The 17,895-nt window shown below is 32.9% G+C and overlaps 1 protein-coding gene and 1 pseudogene across 1 annotated transcript; one reads left to right on the forward strand and one right to left on the reverse strand.

Annotated features, from left to right (window-relative positions):
- The first annotated feature begins 805 nt into the window (after nucleotides 1–805).
- Nucleotides 806–2,698, forward strand: LOC18037050. The gene is made up of 3 exons (XM_006427216.2): nucleotides 806–1,723; nucleotides 1,805–1,977; nucleotides 2,336–2,698. Exons 1-3 carry the CDS (start codon nucleotides 812–814, stop codon nucleotides 2,499–2,501), a joined length of 1,251 nt encoding a protein of 416 aa, XP_006427279.1. The 5' UTR covers nucleotides 806–811; the 3' UTR covers nucleotides 2,502–2,698.
- Nucleotides 2,699–10,327: 7,629 nt separating this feature from the next.
- Nucleotides 10,328–12,878, reverse strand: LOC18036945 (annotated as a pseudogene).
- Between the last annotated feature and the right edge of the window lie 5,017 nt (nucleotides 12,879–17,895).

Genomic DNA, 17,895 nt, shown 5'->3' on the forward strand with positions numbered 1-17,895 from the left:
ACTGCATAAGTGAAAATCCCAAATGGATACCAGCTGCATGCGATGTAATGGAACAATTGTTAAATGATGATAAGAGGGATGGCTTTTTGTTTGCTCTGTTTTTGTTTTTACCATCATTTCTTTGTTTTTTTTTTTTTTTTTTTTCTATTACCAAACATTATTGAATTTTCCTTGTTGGCAAGTCGTTTTGTGATCGAGTAATGACCATCTCCTTGTCTCACTCTTGAGATTTAGGTCCTCTCGTATGTATTGAGAAGATTATTTTTATTTTAATATTTGTAAAAGTATATATGTGTTATTGTTACATTTAAATATCTAAATTAAATTGAACTATCACTAAATAAAATTAAGAGTCTTCGATAGATTTTTTTATTGTGAATATTAATACATTGCAAGCTGATAAAAATTGTTTATCATGATCGAGAACCTAATTTTAGGCCAATTTGATAAATTTTCTTACTCTCTTTCTCCTCCCATCGAAGCACTATTGCTGGCTCAATAATTCTAAATAATTGACACTTTGTGAACAAGTAGGCACAATTTCATTTCACTAGCATTAAAGTGAAAAATCCTGTTAAGTCGTTTTCTAATTTATCTATTAAAAAGACCTGACACGTGTCGATCATCTTTTCGTCGAAACATTCAGCAAAGCTAAACTACAGTAATGTCCACTTCAGTCACTCCCTAAGCTTAATTCTCGACCGTCAATTCCCCCGCAATAACAAAATAAACAAATGAGGCCGCTGGGTCCCAATATAAACAGGCAATCGACGTGTCGTTTGATCAGAGGCCGTGGCCGCTTTACAAGTGAATGTCTCACCTCGTGGGCTTACATGCCATAGACGGTAATCATGAGCTCTCTGCCAGCCCGTTTGATTCTTATCATCAACTAAAGTCAACGGCGGAGATTTCATCACGCCCAGTTTCTTCATTCTTCTGTGAAAGCACTCTCCAACAATACTTTGCAGCTCCAAACAGAGGAGTTTGTTCCTCTGCTTATTTACCTAAAGGAAAGCACTTTCTCAAAAAGCGTTTTTTTTTTCTCAGTCTACTACATTCAGCAAACATGCTGCTAAGAAGCTCGTCAACGCCAATATTGCACTCATGGCTACCCCAGTATAGCAAAGACTCAGCATCATCATCATCATCAAATTCATCACCAGAGCCAGAGCTTCAGGTTCTCCAAAGAACAAGATCAGTTTCATTATCCGATGATCATCATCATCATCAGTCAAGAAAGCAGAAGCTTTTAACTACAATTTACCAAAGGAAAGAAATAAGGGACTCACAAATGAACAAGAAAGGCAATATCAGAGCTTTAAAGCCACCACCAGCAAGTCATTCTCATGATCATCATCAAGCAAAAGAATCAAGTTCAAGGATTCAAAGACTGTTTTCAAGTTCTGGGTTGGGGGAGAAATTACTGAAGAAGGATGATGATGATGAAAAAGAAGGCTGTGAAGTTGAAGACGGTGGTGGTAGTTATGTGCAAACAATGGTCATGGGTGGCGGTTTGGGAAATAATGGCGGGAAAATATGCGACGGCCGTGGCGGCGGAGATGCTGGTGGTGGGGGTGGGGGGTCAGGGTTTTCTGGGAGTAATAATAATTATAGTAATAACAATCATGGGAGTAGTAGCACTGATGCTTATTATGAGAAGATGATAGAAGCAAATCCTGGAAACGCTTTGTTGCTTGGAAATTATGCCAGGTTCTTGAAAGAGGTAATGTTATTAGTTTTGGGGATATTGTTTTTTTTTAAATAAAAAGAATTTTGCTGAGATTTTTTGGTTATGAATGGACAGGTCAGAGGAGATTTTGCAAAAGCAGAGGAGTTATGTGGAAGAGCAATTTTGGCTAACCCAAGTGATGGTAATATCTTGTCACTCTATGCGGATCTAATATGGCAAGCTCATAAAGATGCTTCAAGAGCTGAGAGTTACTTTGATCAAGCTGTTAAATCTGCCCCTGATGATTGGTAAGGGATCAAACCCATATGAATGCATGCATTGATTGAATTTGATTAAATTGTACCTTTGATTGTTACTTAGACGCTGACTTTGTTACTTATAGTGACTGCATGACAAGTTGTCGAGCTTTTACTTGATAGTTAGTGATTCTAAAAGCCACGGCACGTCAATGCCTAACGGGCAAGTAGTAACTTTATAACTCCATGTAGGTTCTTCGAAGTGGAATTTGATCAGAACAATTTGGGATCTTTTGGAACTTGGGGTGTCTAGATATTCAGAAGTTTGTTTGTGCTTTCCTGTTTGTGATATGGCTTGTTAAATACTCACTGAAGAAGTCTTATGTTGAAAATTGAATTTTTTGTGCAGTTATGTGCTTGCATCATATGCTAAATTTCTGTGGGATGCTGGAGAGGATGAAGAAGAAGAACAAGACAATGAAGAGGGCCAACATCAAACTGATCACAGCCATACGTCACCACCTAATTTCTTCCACGGGGCTTCTCATCATTCTCCTTTAACTGCTGCATCATAAGAAGCATAAAAGAGTTAAAACCAATGATAGCTGCTATGAGTTGTAAGATAGCCAAGCCAACATATTACTAATGTGTAGCCAACAAAAATATTAACATAGTTACTTTCTCACTGTAATATCCTAACAATAACTATGCCTAAATATGTAAAATGTAGGGAGCGAACCATGTATCATATATGTATCTTTCTATCTTTCTACATGATGAGCCCATGTACCATGTAACTTGCCCTTTTTTCTGTATTATGGACAGACACTTTTCAGGATCTTCATTCTTTCCAATAATTTTAAGTTAGAAGTCCAACCATCTCTAAGTCTTAAAATAATCTAGAACAGACGAGGGAGAGTGGGTAAATGAATGGCCAACAGAATCAGTCCTCTCATTTCTTTACTTTTTGTGTCTCAAAATCCTTTGTTACATTCTAACCAATTTATGTGGGTCACTAGATTTCATTTTCTTTCATATACGATAAGAGGATAAGTTGATATGCTCTGATTATTAATTATTAGTTATGGAGTTGCAGAGACTCCTTTGTCATTTTTCTTTGGTGATTATGAGATATATACATGGTGGCCTTGGTGGACAAATGACATCTCTTCCCAAGTTATTTTTTTCATAACATCACCAAGAAAGTGATTGGAAGATAGAGATCAAGCTGAGGATCCAAGAACATTTTAGCAGATGAAAAATCTCAATCATTGAACTTAGAATTGGCTTTGGTAGCAGGGAAACAGAACCAATATCAACCATTTGAGATTAGGTGGATGTGAATAGTTTCCAAATTCAATAGATATTTCTTCAATAAATATAATTAAAAATACATTAAAAATCTCTCTTTAGATTAACTAGAATCCTCCATCAGAAGAGCTTGTGAATGGTCTCATTGTGAAAGCGTGGGGACAATTTTCCCGGGGTAATGAAGCCAAAAGCAAAAAATGATTTGTGATGTAATCTGGCATATTATTTTATGTTATCACAACTCAATCTGCAAAGACTATCTATGAAAGCAACAAGAAGAAAATCTCATACTCGCAAATTGAGAATTTTTTAATATGCTGGTCATAGATATTAAATGTTAAAGAATAATAAGAATATGGAGGCAAATAACAAATAAGTTTTCTTAGGATTTGAGACGTGTTTGCACACTTTCCTTTAAGGTTTTATTTGCCCTCACCAATCTTGGTTTGCTATAGAGTTTTAATGGCAAATTACCCCCAAGATATATCAAATCCTGAATACAATCTCTAACAAATAAGATTGTATTTCCAGAACATATATGAAACCTGCAAAATCTGATATTAATCTAATTGTATATGTTTCCTTTATGAAGAAGATGTTAATTCAAAAGAATGCAACCATTCGAAATGGTACTTCTTCAAAAAACTCTTTTGGTTTGAATTTGCAACGATTAACACTTGAAATTTTCAAGCTTGTCAACCGTTTCTAGTTGACGCCTTTCTGGAAATAAACGGTTAACCGTTTTCTCAATAAACGGTGAGCCGTTTTATTCCAGAATGTCAAATACGTTGCTCTCTGTACATAAACGGTTAACCGTTTTCTCAATAACCGGTGAGCCGTTTTCTCTAGACCATAAAACATGCTCTCTGGATTTAAACGGTTAGCCGTTTTCTCCATAAACGGTGAGCCGTTTTCTCTAGACCATAAAACATGCTCTCTGGAGTTAAACGGTTAGCCGTTTTCTCCATAAACGGTACGCTATTTTACCCAGAACAGAAAACATGCTCTCTGGACTTAAACGGTTAGCCGTTTTCTCAATAAACGGCAAACCGTTTTCGTCCAGAATATCAAACCAAAAAACTTGAAAGATGTTACAATCTCTCTTACAATCCTCACTAAATTGTAATATTTTTGAGATTTATTAATGATAAACTTATACATACAAAAAGGTATCTTTCGATTTTAACCTTTAATTAGTGAGTGTATTTCAAAGCATTTACAAGACAATAGTGTGCTAAGCATTAAACTTTGTCTCTTAAGTAAATACCGGAGATACATCACATATAAGTTATCCCAGATTTCAAAGTTGTGTTCCAATAGTTAGCACTATTCCGGCCTTGTGCTCTATCTTGGATTCATGAACATTTACAAGATTAAAACAGGACATTGTTAGAAACGGCACCATTTCTTATGTTCACTTAGGTGAAGTTTCAAATCATGTCTTTAGCTACTATAAGACTTGAACTTCATTAAGAATAAATACTCAACCTCAACCTCGTAGCTATTTGCACCGAATATCTCGAATGAGATTATTTATTACTCGGTGCCAATCCAGTCACATAACAACAACTTGTTATTACCGATTTAACTATGGAGTAGCGGTGTAACTACTACATAGTTGGGTTACCGTCGTTGGTGACTTTATTGTGTAAAGGTTTCAATCCCATTCCAAAAGATGTATCCTTAACTAAGTCTCTTGAAAGACCTTTTGTTAAAGGATCTGCTAGGTTTTTATTAGTCCTAACATAAACAATATTAATAACACCATCTGCTATTAATTGTTTCACATATTCATGTCTTAAGCTAATATGTCTAGACTTTCCATTATACACTTTATTATAAGCTCTAGACAATGTAGCTTCACTATCGCAGTACAAAGAAATAGATGGCATCGGTTGTGGCCACAACATTATATCAAACAACAAATTTCTCAGCCATTCTGCTTCTTTGCCTGCAGCTGCAAGTGCTATAAACTCACTTTCCATTGTTGAATGAGTTATGCACGTTTGTTTCTTTGAAGCCCAAGAAACCGCTCCTCCAGCAATTGTAAAAATCCAACCAGAAGTGGATTTATTATCTCTTGTATTGGTTACCCAACTAGCATATGAATATCCTTCCAATACTTCAGGATAATCATTATAAAACAAACCCAAATTAATGGTCCTTTTAAGATAACCAAGTATCCTACCAATTGTTTTCCAGTGTTCAACACTAGGGTTACTCGTGAATCTTGACATTTTACAAACTGCAAATGCTATATCAGGCCTCGTACAATGCATAGCATACATCAAGCTACCAATAGCACTAGCATATTCTAGTTGTGCTACTACTCGGCCTGAATTTTCTAGTAATTTAATACTAGAATCATATGGGGTATTAGCTTCTTTAAATTTCAAATAATTAAATTTAAAAAGCACTTTATCTATATAATGAGATTGACACAACGAGTAACCCCCACTATGTTTATTCACTTTGACACCTAAGATAGTATCTACTTCACTAAGATCTTTCATCTTAAATTATGAAGTTAAATACTTCTTTGTATCATCTACTCCTTGCATATTTGTTCCAAAGATAAGCAAGTCATCAACATACAAGCATATAATCACACCAAAGTCATTCGTAAATTTAAAATATATACATTTATCAGCATTATTATGCTTAAAGCCATGAGATAAAATTACCGAATCAAACTTCTCATGCCATTGTTTTGGTGCTTGCTTTAAACCATAAAGAGATTTGACTAACTTGCATACATTTTTCTCATTTCCTGGCAAAACAAATCCCTCAGGTTGTTCCATATAGATTTCTTCATCAAGATCACCATTAAGAAAAGCTGTTTTAACATCCATTTGATGCACATATAAATTGTTCAATGAAGCAATTGCAAATAGCACTCTTATAGAAGTTAACCTAGCTACCGAAGCATATGTATCGAAATAATCAATACCATTTCTTTGCTTAAACCCTTTTGCTACTAATCTAGCCTTAAAAGTTTGCAAAGAACCATCACTATTGTACTTTCTTCTAAATACCCATTTGCTGCTAATTGGTTGAGATCCTGGAGGAAGATCAACCAAGACCCATGTTTGATTCGATATAATCGAATCCATTTCATCACTTACCGCCTCTCTCCAAAAAGAAGCATCTCTAGAAGACATAGCCTCGCTAAATGTCTTTGGATCTTTTTTAATATTTAACAACAATGGTACTTTGTTAAGTACATTCTTTCTATCCCCTTCAACCAAGAAGAGTAGTGCTTGTGATGAAATAAAATCCGGAGCTAAACTCTTTTCTTTCTTTTCACGTTCACTCCTCCTTGGTTCGAAAGATGTCATAGACTCTTTTCTTTTATTATTGTTAGTGGAGGTACTAGGAGTATTAACACATGGTTGATCAATACTTGATTCTAATTCAATATTATAATCATGTTGAAATTTATTCTCAATAAATTCAACATCTCTAGATTCCACAATCACATTAGAATCTAAATCTAACAACCTATATGCCTTGGAATTTTCAGCGTATCCTACGAAAACACTTTTTATACCTCTAGCACGCAACTTTGATGACTTAGGATCATGTCTTTTATAAAAAGCTAAACAACCCCAGACCCTTAAATACATCAAGTTTGGTTTTCTTCCTTTTCAAATTTCATAAGGAGATATATGTGTTTTCAAAGATGTAATTCTGTTATGAATATGACATGCAGTGAGTAATGCTTCCCCCCACAAATTATTTGGTAGTTTTGCATTAAGGATCATGGAATTTATCATATCCGTGAAGATCATATTCTTCCTTTTAGCCAAACCATTTTGTTGAGGAGTAAATGGAGCTGATCTTTGGTGAATAATTCCAACTTCTTCACAATAATTATTAAATTCAATTGAGAAATATTCACCACCTCTATCACTACGAACCATTTTGATTTTCTTATTTTTTTGGTTCTCAACTTCAGCTTTGAAAATTTTAAATTTATTAAAAGCTTCATTTTTTGTTCTAAGTAAATACACATAAGTGTATCTAGAACAATCATCAATAGAAGTGATAAAGTATCTTTTACCTCCTCTTGTTAAAATGTCATTATACTCACAAATATCGGTATGTATCAAATCTAATATTTGAGTATTTCGTTCAATTTTAGGAAAATGTTTCTTAGTTAATTTAGCTTGGATGCAGATTTCACACTTATGACCTTTAACATCATTGCAATTAATCAAACCATGCTTAGACATGTATTTCAAAGATCTAAAGTTCAAATGTGCTAATCTAGCATGCCAAACATCACAAGACTCAACAATATAAGCTAAGTTGATATTATTATTATTAATGTTGAGTTTGTACATTCCATCACAAGAATACCATTTTCCAACAAATAATCCATTCTTTGAGATAATACAAGTATTACTCTCAAGCACAGTCTTAAGCCCATGCTTACACATACAACTAGCAGAAATAAGATTCTTCCTAACGGAAGGTACATGAAAGACATTATACAATGTGACTTTCTTTCCAGAAGTGAAGTTGATCTCAACAACTCCTTTCCCTGCTACTATGGCTGCATTATTATTCCCCATGAGAACCATTTGTCCTTCCGTTTCTTCTTTGTATGATAAGAAAAATTTCTTATCATTACAAACATGAATTGTTGCACCCGAATCGAGCCACCAATCATAGGACTTAGTTTCAGCCATATTGGTTTCGGTAATCATGCCAATTTGCATTTCAGAAACCATAGCACAAATCTCTTCAGATTTGTTTTCAATGACATTAGCTTTATGGGAATTCACTTCTTCCTTTTTCTTCTTGAATCTGCAATCACTTTGGCGATGACCTTTCTTAACACAAAAGAAACAATTTCCAGATAACTTTTGTGTGCTGGACTTTTTGAATTTCTTGTCATTCTTGACCTTAAAATTCTTTGAGAATTTACTAGCTTCAACAACATTAACTTTAGTAGAATCATACTTATCCTTGGATTCGCGAGATCTAGTCTCTTCTTCAATTACCAAGTGTTTTTGCAATTCTTCTAAAGTTATGTTCTCTTTACTATGAAGAAGTTTCTTTCTATAATCATTCTAACTTTGAGGCAATTTAGCAATAATAGCCCCAACTTGAAATGATTCAGAAATTTCAACTTTTAACTCTCGAAGCTTAGCAACAATAATCTGTAACTCATGTATTTGATCAAGAATGAATTTTGTGTCTACCATAATAAATTCAAAATATTTAGATACAAGGAATTTGTCAGTACCTTCTTTCTCCGTTTTGTATTTGTACTCAAGAGCATTCCAAATTTCAACCGGAGAAGTCATAGAATTGTAGAGATTGTATAACCTATCAGAAAGTGTATTGAGTATGTGACCCCGGCACATCAATTCATCATCTTCACGACGTTTCCTTGCAGCCTTAACAACTTCGGTATCATCTTCTCTTGGTTCTGGAAATGGTTCCAATTTCGGATCCACAACATATGCCACTTTAAGTACAGTAAGGAGAAAGAACAATTTTCCCTTCCAACGAGTGAAATTAGTTCCATCAAAACGATCGAGATGGACACTAGAATTCATAAATGATATCAAACTCTTCTCAGCTTCCATTTGCACAAATAAAACCTTAAAGATTGTTTGCAAACACGTCTCAAATCCTAATAAAACTTCTTTATTCTTTGCCTCCATATTCTTATTATTCTTTAACATTAAAAGGGACGGATCTCTGTATTTTAATTTAAGTGTTCGTTCAGTTGTTACGTTTTAAAAATATATTTTTGTTATTAATTATGTTACATTTTTATCTTTATTTTTCTTTTATTTTTACAATAATAACCTAACAACAATACTTTTAACATTAATTATTTTATTTATAAAAAATTTAATTAGTAGATGAACCAATAAATATTTATTAACAAATTCACTAATAAGTATCAATATAACAGAAATAATATTTTCTGCACCTTCACAACAATCTTACTAATAATTATTTATAAATAAATTAATATTGGCTAACTTAAAGTAATATTTAATATTCTTTCAATAATCTTACTGACAATTATATATAAAATTTTAATTTACCAAATCAATAAAGTAAAATAATAACATAAACATTTACATTAGTTTTTATTTTTTTTAAGATTAATTTGATAAATTAATATTTTTTCAGTAATATCTGAAAAATATTGCTGCAAGAGTATTATTATAAAAAGAAAGAAAAATTATGGGTAGGAACATAATAATTTTAACAGTAGAGGTTTTTTGAGGTATTATTTAAAATATAAAGACTAAATGACCTATTATGCTAAAATATAACGACTTAACATGCATTTACCCCATTAAAAGAAAATGTTTTCTAGCTACCATAAATTGCAACAGAAACACTAGATCTATCTTGAATCCTCCTGATTGAATTTACAGTGTGTGATACTAAGCAAATGGCAAATGGTTTTAGCAGCAATCGTCTTGCTTTTGAATCTCCGATGTGATATGTCTTCTCAATTGATTACTTACTTGAAAGTTGATTAAATATCTCTATATAATAATCATAAAAATATTTTCTGCATATGTTATATATGGGATTGTCACAAAATAGTAGAAACGCATCAAATAACAAGATCAATTTTAGAGGTAATAGAATACTAGTATGAACAATCGTTTTATAATCTGAGAGACGTTGATACCAAACATTAATAAACTTGAAGCTGGACTGGGGGAAGGAAAATTATAGAAGCTAATATTAATCACCTCAAGTTTAAATGAATCTAACTAAGATTAAATGGGACAGTTTCCATTTCATCTGTCGCAAACAGTCCAAACTACTACCGGTACCTTAAATCAGAGATCATTAGCCTTTTTTCGAAACCAGAAGTAGAACAAGGATAACATATAGTAATGATATTGTGATCGGAATTCGGAAACTTCACCAAAAGGCAAGACTAAAAGCTCATATTCACTAAAGCTAATTTGTAAGAACTTGTAAGCATATTTAAGAATTTGCACATAAAGGATCAGAAAACTAGAAAGTTTCTTCTATTGACGCAAAAGCTAACCTTCCACAGTTGACTGAAGATACTTGCATTTGTTGTCTATAGTATTTGTTTCTATCATCTTGGGCCTGATAATTGAATTTCTGACAAAAATGCACTACTATTGTCATCAACTACTCCTGAAGAAGTACCCTCTTCACTGCTCCACTTAGAGAAACTTGAGTAAGCCCATGAATTAAACTGAGAAGGGGTTGGAGGCTAAGGTGCCGGACAGAGACCTTCAAGCATTTGGACAACTTTAGTCATCGGTGGTCTCAACTGCATCTCATTTTGTATGCACCACAATGCAACTTTAATTGCAGTAGCAATACTCTCATCATTTTCATCCAAATCTAGCCTCGGATCAAGGATTTCTCTTTGTTTACCTTCTTCTAGCATCTTGAAGGCATAGGAAGGAAATCGAGCTTTCTCTGAATCATCCCCTACAGAAAAACTCCTCCGGCCCCCGATGATCTCTAGCAAAACCATACCGTAGCTGTATACATCACTCTTCTCTGAAATAGGATTGTTTGTTATCCATTCTGGTGCAAGGTACCCCCGTGTACCCCTCAGTGTCGTGTATACAAGGCTTTCTTCACGGTTCATCAGCTTAGCCAAACCAAAATCTGAAACTTTGGCAGTGAAATTATCATCGAGAAGAACATTCTCAGGTTTTATGTCGCAATGAACAATCTTTACCTCACACTCCTCATGAAGATAAGCTAATCCCTTTGCCATGCCTAATGCAATATTAAATCTTGTATTCCAACTCAAAAACCGACTTTCCTCAGTACTATTGAAGATCCATTTATCCAAAGACCCGTTTCCCAAGTACTCATAAGCAAGAAGCCTGTGAGCTCCCTCTATGCAGAAGCCTTTGAGTTTGACCAGATGAACATGATGTACATTCCCAATTATTGTGACTTCAGCGCTAAATTCCTTCTTCCCTTGCCCAATGCTCTCCAGCTTTTTGACTGCCACTTGGATACCATCTGGCAGCATGCCTAGATACACTGAGCCGAACCCTCCTTGTCCAAGCTTTGTAGAGAAGTTTTTAGTTGCTTTACAAAGATCATCGTAACTGAAACGAGTAGGCATACCTGAAAATTTTTCCAAAAAGTTATCCTCTTCCAAGTCTTCTTGAGAAAATTCCGTTAATCTCTTCCTTTTGTTGTGGTGCCAGAGTCCTGCATAAAGTAGACTGGCAATTACAAGTATAGTTGCAACAACTATGACAACAATTAGTACCACGGTTTTCCCTCCACCACTTTCTCGACTTTTAGAGTTTAAGACCTCGTTTCCACTTGATATTTTGATAAATGAAACATAACCAGTAGAACCCTGCTGAGAGCGTTGCAAACTACCTATCTGATCAAACAAGAAGCAATTCTTCGTACTATTTTCAAAGAACAGCACAGAGCAGGAGCAGTTATGTAGGCAAGCTTCTTTGCATGTATTAAGATCATATCTCGGAAAGGGTGATACAAACCCAAGTGCAAAATAATCAAGCCTTTCACCCAGATAGAAAAGCTTTGCCGAATTCATGGATACATTGCATGTTGAAGCAACTGGAGGTCTGCAGTTGAATTGAGATCTGAGGGAAGTAGGGCACTGGCACCAATTGTCAAAATAGCACACAAAATATGGGTTACAAGGCTCAGGAACACTGCAAGAATTTTGCGGGATCTTGATTGCCTCAGAAGTAGATGCCTTTCCGTTACGAAGATTAGAAAACGTAATTTCCCCATTAGAGCCTAAAATGGCAGCCCAGGTAGCATTCTCATCATTGTTTTCTGAGAAGATGAATTGCCAAAGCAATGCCTTTCTAATATCATAAAAATTCCAAGCATTGGACACCAAAGAAGCAGAATGGACCTTGGCAGCTACACTGGTATTGGTTTTCCGGCTGTCGTTAGCCAAGGACCAATACGTTTGTGAAGTTTGATACCCTGCATACAAGACTAAATCGCCTGACTTGAATTCCAGATAAACACTCATGTTATTGCTATTGGGAAAACTTTTAAGCCTCATCCCTTCCACAAACTGTTGGCCAGGTAAAAGGGTATCAGTTGGATGGCTAAAACTCTGCCAAAGAATACTTCCATTTACCCCAAGCAATACCAAGTTGCCCGAGTCCTGCAATTCCATGCATTCAACTTTCTGTCCTGAAGTATTAGCAGACCAAGCTTCACCATTTCCTCTTTGTAAATACGCATTCCCATTTTTCTCAAACACAAACTTATCAGAATCTCTAATCAACAAGCCTCTATTGGCAGTCCAAACTACTTTTGCGCTACTAATATGAATAACAACCAGCAAAAAGAATTGAACATCCAAAGCAGTATAAAAGCCAAAACCAAAAACCGAGTTATTAGAGATTAGAAAAAGCCCGTTGTTATTGATCCACTCCATCTGGGTTGCTTCAAACCCAGGATAAAGCTTGCCAATATGTTGGGAGCCAGCAATGCAGGTTTTGAACACAAGGAGTAGACAAAAACACAAGGCCCCAGTGTATCTAAATAAACCCATAATTTCTTTAACTGCAAAAACGCACTCAACTTTCCCAAATAAACACGAGCAACTTACAACCAAAAATTAGCTCAAAATAACTAAAAAAATTACAGATTTTGCTATATTTCTTAAAATTTAAACATTTGCAGGAGAACTTTGAGATAGAACAAAGTGTATTGAAATTAAATCACAAAAAAATCATAAAAAGACTGATAAAATATATAAATAGCAATTGTTCTGCAGACCCTCTAAATAAAGAATCAGTCAAATTACAAGCTGCGTGAATCAAAGAGTCAAAAATCTTTTCTTTAAGCAAAAAAGGGCAAAAGCAAAAAGACTTAAAGAAACTTGGAACCGTGGCAACTGACCTCAATTGTGTTACAGAAACAAATGCGACTGCATAGCTGGGGTCTTTGGCTTTTCCCCTATTTTGAGGAAATAGAAGCCAATCCTTTCGCTTTCTCCAGATAGAAAAAAGGAAGAGAAAGTTGGAAAAGCAGGTAATGCAGATGATTGTGCAACTGCAACCAAGACTTTAATTACAACGACGTTAATCCATGTGTGGTTGCGTTTTGTCCTTTCTAGTTTCTTTCACTTTCTTTGTTTCTTATCTATGTGCGTTACATGTGATTGACTCCAAATACCAAATTTGTGTGTCCTTTCTTGGATGCCTTTCCCTGTTCACATTTTGAGTTTTCAGACTTTCGTTATCCTTTCTTGGAAACTTTTTTTGGGCGAGATGAACTCTTACTCATGACCTTCATTTTCTTTGTAACACTGTTACTTAATTTAGGTTAAAACCTTATCTCATATACCCATCAGTGTATTTGGATGCTAATTGATTATAAAAATAAAAATTAAACCTTTGACAAAAATTAGATTATGAGAGAATCTGTGCCAATTATGATCGGACCTGAAATCTAGGATATCCGTCTCTAATGCAACAATTTATATCTTTTGTTTACAATTTGATTATTTTAATATTAGCGTGAATCTATTTGATGTACAACACAGTGCATATGAACTGTGAAAGCTCCTTCACTGCTGCTTTACAAGTTACAACCACTAGCTTAATTTGTAATTAATGGATGGATAAGATAAAGCCAAATTAATAATACAATCAGCTATATTATAAATTCTTTACTCAATCAATTATTTAATCATACAATTTGCTCAACTGAGATTTGCATGATCATAATAAATTAATACCAAGGTGTTGCATCTAATCATAATGCCACTAATGAAAGCTTCCCCCAATCTTGTCTTCTTCGCTCGAACGAGTTTTAGAGGACGATGGCTGTCCGTGAAATTAAGACTTCATGATAAGGGTCAAGATCCCACGACCAATCAAAACGCATCTGATTTCACTTTGCAGTTTGGTGATATTTTTTAATGCTAAAAAAAGAATTAGAATATTTTATTGGTTGGGATCGATAATTATTTTTATCTCGATAAAATGATTGAAGCTGTCACTACAACAATAATGACCTTTTGCAACAACAAGGGTTTGTTGATCAAAGTATAAATTTTGTTACCTTAGATTGTTGCAACAAAAATACGTTTGTCTTTAAGGTCGTCGACCTAGCACTGTCGCGCTCTATATTCAGCAACAAAACAAAAGTTTTCTTGCTTTAAACATTTTTTTGCAACAAAATAGATTCGTAATAAAAAAGTGTCCAATTAGTTTACAAAATTGTTTTGCAACAAACTCTTTTGTTGCCCTTACACTAAATGTTTTTTACAACAATATTATTTTGTTGCTAAGAAATAGGATAAATAATTTTACTACAAAACAATTGTGTAGAAATAAAATTTTTTCAACAAAATAATTATATTAAAATTTCTTAAATTTAATACAATGATAATTAATACCATTATAAGAAAAAAGAAATTAATTAATTCAAAAGAATTACTATTATTGATGACAAATACATAAAAATTATTGCAAGATGTAATATCTATTTTTTTAAATTACAAATGAATATAACTTTATTAATTTTCTTCATCTCGTGGTATGATTGAACTTCAATATTCCCATGCTTGAACTTCAATATTCCCTACAAAAAAACACAAACAATAATTAGTTAACTTGTAAATGTAATAATCATGTAATATTGTAATAAAAAAAGATAAATAAAAAATAAAGAAAAATTACACCATATTGAAGAACAATAGAAGAGATATGAAGATAGAGATTGAGTTAGAGAATGAAAGAATGAGAATTATACATTTGAGATGAGGGAATGAAAGTTAAAGAAACTTATAGATGAGAGAATTTAGAATAAAAGTTAGAGAATGAAAGAATAAAAAGTGAAAGAAATAAAGTGTATGAGATATAAATAGAGAGATGGAGTTTTTAGCGATAAAATTGAAATTTTGTCACTAAAACTTATTTTGGCGGCAAACCACCCGCCTTTTATTTTAAAAATTTTCAATTTGTTTAGAGACAAAATTCTACATTTGTTGCTAAAAGTATACATTCGTGATAAACTTTATCTTTGTCTCAAAAAATAAAAATGTTTGGTAGAAATAAAATGATTTAATCTTTAATCTTTGACTTTTAGTAACAAAATTAGAATATGTTGCTATAAATACACATTTAACAACAAAACTCAAATTTTGTCATAAAAAGTCAAGAACTTAAGAAGTTAAATCTTTAAATTCAGAATTTTAACTACATAGACCGCCATTGGTCACTCTCTCGTAACAAAACTATTTGACAACGAAGATTCTCTTACTAAATGTTTTGGTACCAAAATATTTAGTTTGGCGCTAAAACTTTTAGCAACAAAAAGCTAATTCGTTGCTAATGTATGTCTTTAGCTACGAAATATTTGTCGCTAAAAATGTTAATTAAATATTAATTTATTTCTTAAGTATTTGACAACTAAATATTTTTTATGTTGCTATTAGGAGTGTTCAGAATCCAATCTGATCCGCTCAATCCGTCTAATCCGCGAAAATCCGATCCGTGGATTGGATATGAATTGAAAATTTAAAAATCCGCAGTTGATGGATTAGATATGGATTTACTTCTGTAAATCCGTAAAAATCCGCGAATCCGCAAAAAAAAAAAATATATATTTGTTTAGTTAAAAAATTATTATAAATTTAATTAAAGAATATTATAAATGTGACATTACATAATTACATAAGCACTATAACATATCTTAGCCATTACCCAATAATAATAAAAAATAATCAAATAATCAAATATACGAATATAACTTGTAAAACAAAATAAAAGCAAAGTCACACGCACTAGCAAAAGCAAAATAACATAATGCCAAGTTACCAACAATTTGCAAAGTCACCCGAAATCAAAGTAACATAACGTCAAGTCACCAACAATTTGTAAACAAAAAACCCTAAGCTTCCCCGCCGTCACATGCACTAGCAACACCCAATACTGGTTCGATACAGTACTCTCGACACCAATTTGAAAGATGTCGGCTGCACGATTCCAGCAAGAGCAAGCTATCTTCTTCCTGGAGTCCATCGAGCCACTTTACAATCACTAGTTCCAATCAAACAATTGCACTATCACAACCTTTAAGATCACCACCCGTACTTCTCCTAGTTCCCATCGTTGACGGCTTTGTAATCACCACTTTTTTATAAGTACAACAGCCCTGGTTAAGGATTAGACTATGTTTGGTTTCAGAAACTTCGCCATTTCAATTAATTGTGACTTTATTTGAACAATTAATTTCGGTATTATATTAATGTATTATTGTAACTTTATTTGAATAATTAATCTTAGTGTGTTATATTTTGAAACTTTAAACATATTATTGTAGCTTTATTTGAACAATTAATCTCGATGTGCTATATTTTGAAATTTTGAATGTATTATTTTAGTTTTATTTAAACAGTTAATTTGTTTAAATATTATTTAATTTTAAATTTAATTGGTAGTAAAATTATTTTCATATTAGTTTTTTTTATTTCATTAGTTCATGGATTGTGGAGAACTAAAAATTTTAATCGGAAACTAATGCATAAAATGGTGGATTGGATACGAATTAAGTTAAATCTGTATCCGATCCACAGAAGTATGGATTTAATATTGATTGAGTCAAATCCGCATCCGATCCGCAGATGTATGGATTGGATTTAAATTGAGTTTAATCAATCTGTGGATTGGATTGGAAGATAGAGATCAAGCTGAGGATCCAAGAACATTTTAGCAGAACAAAAATCTCAATCATTGAACTTAGAATTGGCTTTGGTAGCGGGGAAACAGAACCAATATCAACCATTTGAGATTTGGTGGATGTGAATAGTTTCCAATTCAATTGATATTTCTTCAATAAATATAATTTAAAATACATAAAAAATCTCTCTTGAGATTAACTAGAATCCTCCATCAGAAGAGCTTGTGAATGGTCTCATTGTGAAAGCGTGGGGACAATTTTCCCGGGGTAATGAAGCCAAAAGCAAAAAATGATTTGTGATGTAATCTGGTATTATTTTATGTTACCACAACTCAATCCGCAAAGACTATCTATGAAAGCAACAAGAAGAAAATCTCATACTCTGCAAGCAAATTGAGAATTTTATAATATGTTGGTCATAGATATTAAAAGGGACGGATCTCTATATTTTAATTTAAGTGTTTGTTTAGTTGTTATGTTTTAAAAATATATTTCTATTATTAATTATGTTACATTCTTATCTTTATTTTTCTTTTTATTTTTACAATAATATCCTAACAACAATACTTTTAACATTAATTAATTTATTTATAAAAAATTTAATTAGCAGATGAACCAATAAATATTTATTAACAAATTAACTAATAAGTATCAATATATCAAAAATAAGATTTTATGTACCTTCAGAACAATCTTACTAATAATTATTTATAAATAAATTAATATTGACTAACTTAAAGTAATATTTGATATCCTTTCAATAATCTTACTAACAATTATATATAAAATTTTAATTTACCAAATTAATAAAGTGAAATTATAACATAAAAATTTACATTAGTTTTTATTTTATGTTTAAGATTAATTTGATAAATTAAAATTTTTTCAGTAATATCTGAAAAATATTATTGCAAGAGTATTATTATAAAAAGAAAGAAAAATTAAGGGTAGGAACATAATATTTTTAACAGT

The sequence above is a fragment of the Citrus clementina genome, unplaced genomic scaffold, assembly GCF_000493195.1.
Source record: "Citrus clementina cultivar Clemenules unplaced genomic scaffold, Citrus_clementina_v1.0 scaffold_7, whole genome shotgun sequence".
NCBI classification, from domain to species: domain Eukaryota; kingdom Viridiplantae; phylum Streptophyta; class Magnoliopsida; order Sapindales; family Rutaceae; genus Citrus; species Citrus x clementina.

Bases quoted from the DNA above. Each gene is read 5' to 3' on its own strand.
- LOC18037050 (XM_006427216.2), top strand. From the start codon at position 812: ATGTCTCACCTCGTGGGCTTACATGCCATAGACGGTAATCATGAGCTC. The intron at 1,724-1,804 runs GTAATGTTATTA...ATGAATGGACAG, and splicing joins ATGCCAGGTTCTTGAAAGAG to GTCAGAGGAGATTTTGCAAA. The intron at 1,978-2,335 runs GTAAGGGATCAA...TTTTTTGTGCAG, and splicing joins AAATCTGCCCCTGATGATTG to TTATGTGCTTGCATCATATG.